General features: G+C 39.0%; 1 protein-coding gene across 27 annotated transcripts in view; it reads left to right on the top strand.

Annotated features, from left to right (window-relative positions):
• The window catches only part of Pum1 (pumilio RNA binding family member 1), a 128522-nt gene that overhangs the window by 45759 nt on the left and 74255 nt on the right, over positions 1–8508 (top strand). For all 27 annotated transcript variants that reach the window (XM_050151037.1, XM_050151209.1, XM_050151121.1 and 24 more), the window contains one exon: positions 1832–1900. In XM_050151037.1, coding sequence (XP_050006994.1) covers positions 1832–1900 — 69 coding nt within the window. The remainder of the gene's footprint in view (positions 1–1831; positions 1901–8508) is intronic.

Below are 8508 nucleotides of genomic sequence, written 5' to 3'. Positions count from 1 at the left end.
TAGGAAGTGGTTCCCTGTGCCAATGCGTTCAGGTGTACTTCCCACTTTCTCTTCTATAAGGTTCAGTGTGCTGGCTTTATGTTGAGGCAAGACAGGGTTTTTCTGTGTCCTGACTGTCCTGAACTTAACTCTGTAGACCAGGCTGGCCTGGAACACGTAGAGATCACCTCACTCCACCTTTACCTCTTGAGTGTTGGGCTCAAAGGTGTGGGCTGCCACTACCTGGTTTCATTTGGGTTTTAAGTGCTATCTTTCTCCTTTCTTGACTTTAGCTCAAGCTTTGCATTAATTATTTATCCACCAATCTTGGGAAGGTGGTGGCCAACAGGACAGCAGGTTTAGGAGGCTCCTCCTTTAGGTGTCTTGTTTTCAGATGTGCAGAAAGGCCTCTTTCATAAATATTTTCTTGGATGACCGATTCTAGAATGCCTCAGAAAGCAGAGATGGATTGTTGATAATAATTGAGAAGACCAACAGATGGCAAAGGGCTTTTGCTGTTTTGAATCACAGTCTTTCTTAAACTTACAGTGACTTAAAACTTGCCATCATTTTGCCTTTTACCTTCTAGCTTGATGGAGAAGACAACTTTGAATACTTGTTCTCAATAATGGTTTTTTTTTTTTTTTGGTTTTTCGAGACAGGGTTTCTCTGTGGTTTTGGAGCCTGTCCTGGAACTAGCTCTGTAGACCAGGCTGGTCTCGAACTCACAGAGATCCGCCTGCCTCTGCCTCCCTAGTGCTGGGATTAAAAAGAATGTTTTATCTTCATTGCTGATGTTACCTTTTTTTTTAAAAAAAAAAATTGTCAGGCATGGTGTCACATTAGGGAGGCAGAGGCAGGTAGGTCTCTGTGAGTTTGAAACCAGCATGGTCTACAAGTGAGTTCTAGGACATGTCGCGCTACAGAGAGAAACCCTGTCTCGAAAAAAAAATTTATTATTACTATTGTATGTGTGTGCTTGTATGTGTGTATGTGCATGTGAAAACTATCTGTAGGAGTCAGTTCTTTCCTTGAACCATGTGGGTCCTGGGGTCATACTCAGGTCATCAAACTCCTACAGAGAGAAACCCTGTCTCGAAAAAAAAATTATTATTACTATTGTATGTGTGTGCTTGTATGTGTGTATGTGCATGTGAAAACTATCTGTAGGAGTCAGTTCTTTCCTTGAACCATGTGGGTCCTGGGGTCATACTCAGGTCACAAACTCAGTAAAAAGTGCCTTGATCCACTGTTACCTTTACCTTTCAGTTAATGAGTTTGGAGCTGGTTAAATGAAAGCTTAAAGAAGTTGTATATTGATATGCTTTAATGAGCTGTGAGGAAGGTTTCTTTGATATATACTATTTCTTTTCTCCCTTTTTTGAGATTTGGGATTTCTTGGAACTTTTTCCTGTGGATAGATGTTTGAATATAAAATTTATAGACTGATACCTTGGAGTGATCCAAGAAGGCTAGTTCAGACTGGCTTCATTTATACTTGACAGCTGAAGGCTGAGGTGCAGCGCTGCTGACTTTAGGTCAGAGACCCCCTACTAAATACCATTGCTGTCCAGCATATTGGCCTCTGCTTATTACAGTATGTGAAAAGTAACTGACATTATTGTCATGTGATGTTTTCATGCTTTGAAAATAGACGGGAATTGGTAGGGTAAAGCAGGGATCATTTCTGAATCCTGATGGTTAAAGGTGAGTAATACTTAATCCCTTGAGTTTTGTTACCATGCCTGTTGAGTTCTTAAAGTTAATATTGAAAGATGTTTCATTTGTGCATGATAGATAAATAATATTTATGATGCTGACGTGAAGCTTTCCCCTCTATTCTGAACACTAGGTACGCTCAATGGATGAATTAAATCATGATTTTCAAGCACTTGCTCTGGAGGGAAGAGCTATGGGCGAGGTAAGTGAGTTGGTGTGGTTGAAAGTGGGAAGCTTGGAGTTGTCTTTGATTAGATGTGTCTGAATCTAGTCTCTAGAAATATGTGCTTGCTTTTCTCTGTTGCCATCCTCACAGTAGGAATAGGATGCTGGATAGCCGTGTCAAAACTACTGATACAGAATGACTATTAACTTAGTCCAGTTACTTAAACAACAAAGCACCAACATATGAACATACATTAATAAGTAAGTTAATAAGTTAGATGTAATGTGAGGTGTTCAAACATTTTAATTTTATATTTATTAAGTATTTTACTTCATTTTTCAGTGGCTAGGTGTTTTGACTGTTGGAAAGGGAGTTTTAGATGTGCTGATAATCAGAGGATGTCAGTAACCTGTTTAGACCAGTGTCTTTCAAAAGAAATTACCCAGGACTACATTGTGAACGCAGGATGCTTCTTAGGTTTCTGGTCAGATACAGATAGAGATCTCAGCTAGTCGTTCAGAAACAAGAACTTTAGTTTCTTTTTAGTGTTTAATTTTTTTGTTCATTATATTGATAAGTAGAATTGCCATTGTTTCATAGGGGAATATAGTTAAAGAACACCCAACTTCTGAAGGTTCAGCTTGTTGACAGGACTCCTACTGATGGACAGATACTGCAGACTGTTCAAATGTATTGCTGAAGACTGCATAGGTTCATAAGAGGCCATTTGCTTGTGACTGTCCTTTTGGGCAGAACTCTGGGTTTGTCTGTTGTTCTGTACTTAAAAATTCTCTTACCTACTTTGATGTTTTGGAGTAGGGAGATGACTGTGCTTCAGATTTTTCTCATGTACTAGCCATTAGATAACATTTGTTTGGTTTAGTGAATGCTATTTGGTCTGGCCATTGTGCTAGGTTTGGAAGATTCAGAAGTAACACAGTTCCTTTGCTGGGTTTACACTGAGCACTCCTGGGTTGCTTCTGTGATAGCATTGAGTGGTCACAAGCTTCTGCTGCTTTGTCCTGGGATTCTTGCTCATTTTGTTGGAAGATTTTGCTTTGACTTTTTCTGAATTTTCTTATGCTTAGAAAAGTAGTTTCTGCCTCATCATCTTGGGCTCTGAATTTTAGGAAATGATTGATAGGGGTCCTTGTGTTAATAACTGCCTGCCTACTGTCATTGGAGCAGCATGCTTTAATAAACCTTGCATGTTATTGGGTAAAAACTTTGTTACTTTATTTCTAGCATAAGATTTGAAGAGAAAACTATCAGATTTGGTAGCTATTAAATATGGAAGGATAAATCATTTTTCTATTCCTGTGATTCTAACCTATTTGTTAAAAGTCAAATTCTAAAGCTGAGTATGTTGGCTCATGCCTTTAATCCCAGCATTGGGAGACTGAGGTATGAAGGATCATTCAAGGTCAGCCTGGACATCATGGTTGAGTGTATTATTAGTTAGTTTTCTGCTGTAATAAAATGAGCAAGGGTGACTTAAGGAAAAGATAGAGTTTATTTGAGCTTCTGGTTCTAGAGGGAGAGTTTGTAATGGTAGAAGAGGCATGACCATAAGCCATGGGAGCAGAAAGTGGAGAGATCAAATCTTTTATCTTTGACATGAAACACACTTGAAGTGGTATGAAACTTTAAAAGCTGCCTCTAAAGTGATTTACTTCCCCCAGCAATGCTGTACCTCCCTATAACCTCTTATAACCTCTCTAAACAGTGTTACCACTTGGAGACCAACTGTTCATTAATGCCTGAGCCTGTACGGACCTTTCTCATTCAAACTTCCAGAACACAAACCACATTCACAAAGCACCTGTGCTGACTACAGTTTGTTAACTACCTTCTAGGCAGATATCAGGACCCACTGAGGACACAGTTTTATTCTCCACACAAGGAAAGATATTATCCCTTCTTGAAGCTCAGATGACTCACACAAGTTAACTCTCCAAAACACAAAAAGGGCAGTGAAGTACAGAGTGAAGGAAACCCTGAATCTACATGGAAAGAATAACAAGTTTCTTCTATAGCTGAAACTTAGAGAAGAAGGGCTTTGAGAGCAGCATATCAGTATCATGAGGAGAGGGTACCAGACTGAGAAAGCATCTTTTGGTCAAATGAGGACTCAGTTACATACATGCAGATTGGGATATACCACTCTCTCAATCCAGGGGAGAGTAGGATAGCAGAACCATAGCAATATGCTTTAAATTTTTTTTTGTGAGACAGGGTTTCTTTGTGTAATAGCTATCCTGGAACTCAGTTTCTAGAAGAGACTGGCCTCGAACTCACAGTGATGCGCCTGCGTGCCTCAGTCTCCCTAGTGCTGGGATTAAAGGCTTCAGCCGCCACCACCGGCTAATTCCAACTTCTAATTGCTTGATTTTTTTCTTTGTATTTATCAATAAAACATCTCTTGAAGGGAGTAATACAGTATTTACTAATACAAAGACTAAATTTAAATGGATTGGATGGACTTTTAAGCTAGGCATAGTGGTGTGGTGGGGAGGGAGAGAGAATACAAAGTACATGAATGTATGGGTCTTTAAAGCTTCAAAGAATGTGTTAGTGCTGCCTTACTGTGTTCAAAGCCTTTGCCATAGATAGAAAAATTTTGAGTGTTTCATAGTAGAAATTTTGCTAAGAAGTTGTTACTTAAAATACCACTCACATCTTTGCTGTGTCTGGAGTGCAGCTGGTGTGGGCTTTTTTTTCTTTCCTTCTCCCCGTTCTTGGTTTTTGGAGATAGAGCTTCTCTGAAGCTTTGGAACCTGTCCTGGAGCTCACTCTGTAGACCAGGCTGACCTCAAACTTACAGAGATCCACCTGTCTCTATCTCCAGAGTGCTGGGATTAAAGGTGTGCTGAACCTACTTTGTGGCCCGTAAAGTCCAGCTGTTTTTAGCTGAAGGGTTTTCATTCCCCATTGGTAGAATGTGAAAAAGGAATAAAGAACAATGCCTTGGGATATGGATGATAAGCTAAGTCCTATGAGCTCTTTCATTCAACTTAAAAGCCCTCAAAAGTTTTTTTTTTTTTTTTTTTTTTAAAGTCAAAAAGCTCAGTGGATTCAGGAAAGCTTATGTTCTTTTGTGGTCATCGATACCAAATATCTGACAACAACAAAACAGTAGAGGATTTTTTTTTTTAAAATTTATAGGAGATGAGCCCTCTTCAGGATTTGTTTTTATTTTTTGTATATGGATGTTTTGCCTGTATATGTCTCTCCAGCTCAGGATTATTTATTTTAGCTCTCAGTTTCTGGGTTTGGGAACATTTAACAGAAGAACTTCTTTATGGCAGCCAGAATGCAATTAGTGAAACGGGCATACAGGAAGAGACTATAGCAACATGCTAGGACATACTTCCAGGACTCTATGTAGTCCCTGTTTTCTGCCTTCCTCCACCCCCCAGTAATGACAGCTTTTTAAGACTCCACTAGGGGGTTGATCACTCATGATACCAGAGTTTCTGGAGGGGCCTCGCTCTGTTTTGCTTTTAGTCAATTCTGAATCCAGTCTGGTTGACTATCACAGTTAACTATCATGTTGACTTAAACTTTCTTCATTGTTTTCCCGTGTGGTCCTTTCTTTCTATGTAGAAGGATGGTTAGGATGTAACTGTTTATGTTCTAAAAGGATGAATTTGTGGAAAGGAATGAAGTATTGTGAGAGCCATTGACAAAAAGATTCCCTTAGTGGATAGTTGACCTTTGTCTTCTCTATTGTTTATTTGTGGTTGTCTAAAAAAAATATTTTTGTATAGGGTCTATGGTTTTGTTTTTGTTCTTTTTAAGACAGAGTTTCACTATGTATCCTTAGCTTGGAGCTCGATTTGGAGGTTAAGCTGACCTTAAACTCATTAAGAGATATACCTGTCTCTTTCTCTGCCTCCTAACATCTGAGATTAAAGGCATGTGCTACTGCAATGGGCCTGATGAGATAGTCTCATTCTACTGGAACTCACTATGTTTCTCAGGCTGCCTTTGAAATATAGTTCTCTTACCTCAGCCTCCCAAGGACTGGGGTTACTAGCATGAACTAGCTGAATTTTTCTAACCTTTATAGAACAAGTGTCTTTTTTTTTTTCCTTTTTAGAATGTTGGTGATGATGTAGGGTCTCATATAGCTCATGTCATGCTGGCCTCAATAAGTGACCTTGAATACATTCTCCTGCCTCCACTTGTAAATGTTAATGTTCTAGTCATTCACCGTCACAATGAGCTAAGATTCCATAATGTTTTATATATCTAGGATAGCTTAATAGTGCAGGCCACCATGTCATTCTGGATTAAACTGAATATATTTAGATAGCCCTTCATCATTTAGAAAAATACTTGGTGTTAGATTTTAAATCTGATTTGAGAAGGGGCTGGAAAGATGGCTCATCGGTTAAGAGCACTGGCTCCTCTTCCAGAGGACTCAGGTTCAGTTTCAAGCATTCACATGGCAGCTCACAGTTGTCTGTAACTCCAGTTCTTGGGGTTTTGACTCCCTTTCAACAGACATGCATGCAGGCAAAATACCAGTGGACATAAAATAAAAATAAATCATTAAAAAAACTGTTTAAGAAAATCTAAGACACCTTCCCTAAATACAAAGTGATAGAGTTCTTCCATATTCACCAGTAGACTTTAAATGATAATTGCAGATACCAGAAATTAGAAAAGAATAATATCCCTGATTGTAAGACAGTTTTAAAAATGTTTATTTTTTTAGGGGTTGTGTCTCTTACTGTGACAGTCTGGCTGGCCAGGAACTTTCTGCCTCCTTAGTACTGGGGTTAAAAGCATGTAGAGGAGGGAGTGATTTGATAGTGATCTGGAAAACTGTTTATTCAGAGAAAGAAAATTTCGTAGGGTAGAAATAGCATAGATAGCAGGGCCTTAGCCAGTGCTCCCGTCTGTGGTTCTAACATTTATCTTTGGACTTTGCTTCTTTCTTTCTCTAGGAGATGTTGAGTAAGAGAGTTTAGTTCTAGGATGTTCCCAGATCAGAGATTGCTGGAGTTTGACCTTATGTTGACAAAGAATGCTTTAGCCTTTTTGATGGAGAGAGGAAAATATGCCAAAGGACATCTGAGTGATTTGTTATCTTAGAACTTTTCACTGGTCTCCATGCCCCCCCTCCCCCAACATACACTCTTTATATAGTTCACTCTTCCTGGACTAAAATAGGTTTTCTTGTATCTCATGCTGACTCCAACAAATAGTAAACTTGTACAGCTTTAAAAAATATTTTTATGTGCATATGTGTGCCTGCATGAGTTTATGTCACTGTGTGCATGCAGGAACTTGTGGGAGTCAAAAGAGGTTGTCAGATCTTCTGAAGGGAATTATAGATGGGTATGAGCTATCTATCGGTAGACCTGAACCCAGGTCCTCTGCCAGAGCATTAAGTGTTCTTCATTGCTGAGTCATCCTTTCCAGCTTCAACTTCTAATCCTACCACTTTCATCTCCAGAGTGCTAGAGGGATATCTGTGTACCACCATACTCTGTTTATGTCATGCTGGGCCTCATACATACTGATGTATGTAACTGCCAATGGTGTTAGAGTTCTAGCCCTCATTGCGTCCTTTTCACTGGCCCATTCACCTTTTTACAGCTGATTGGAAATATCCATCAGGATACATGGTTTGGAAGTAGGGCCGAGTGGAGATTTGATGTGGTGGCTCAATATGTTAAATTATTTTCCATTATGGTTGACATTGTCTCCTAGAATTAGGAAGTTTTAAGCAGGGTTTGTGAATTTTCCTGAATGGGAACTGCTGTTTAAGGTGGAAATCCCTTTTAAGTGTAGTTCATTCGGTTGACTACAAATTTGGTTGTTGAAAAGAGATATACTGCTGGCTCATAAAGTAGGCCTTTCTAGATATATTAATACAAAGTATTTGGCCAGCCCATAACTCTTAACATCTTCTCTCCAAACTCTGTTGAGCCTAGACAGCAATAATGAAGGCCCTAGTTCTATTAACTCTGTATTAATACTATTTGATTTAGAACATATCCTACATCTTGCTGGTAGAATGAATTGTAGTCAGGCCACATGATCACACTCTTAGTTTACGACTGACTAAAGTTACTGTGTGTTGGATGTGAAATGACTTTCTGTTTTATTTGGGGCGATATTCCTGAGGCTTTGTAATAAGTTTTGAGATTTGGCATTTTGAGGGCAAAGATAAGGTTCCTTTTTAACTAGAAGAGTGGGTGTATCTGGGATTTAGAACTTCGTTTCTAACTCCTTGTCCCAACACTTTGAATCCTGTGTTAAACCTTAGTCCTACATGTATCCACCTTATCACTTTTACCCAGAAGGCTTGGCAGACCTACCGTGTCCACTGAGCGTCCTTGGAATGTGGAAATGCAGCAAACATAGTAGTATCTTTGCTTTCTTTGCACTGATGTATTTCTACACTTTCATGCTTCTCTTCTGGCTAAAATGCTAGCTTAAAAAAGAAAAGAGGCTGGATACAGTATCTTTAATTCTAGTGAATTGGAGGCCAGCCTTGTCTAAATAGTGAATTCTAGGACAGCCAGGACTATGTAGAGAGACCCTGTCTTCCCATGTAGCCTAGGCTGGCCTTTATTACTATTACTACTATTTTTTTCTTTTTTTAAATATTTATTTATTTATTTATT

This window comes from Alexandromys fortis, unplaced genomic scaffold, assembly GCF_014885135.2.
Source record: "Alexandromys fortis isolate MF-2015 unplaced genomic scaffold, M_Fortis_MF-2015_v1.1 scaffold_26, whole genome shotgun sequence".
In the NCBI taxonomy this organism is placed as follows: Eukaryota; Metazoa; Chordata; class Mammalia; order Rodentia; family Cricetidae; genus Alexandromys; species Alexandromys fortis.
This window is presented reverse-complemented; position numbering and strand designations above follow the sequence as displayed.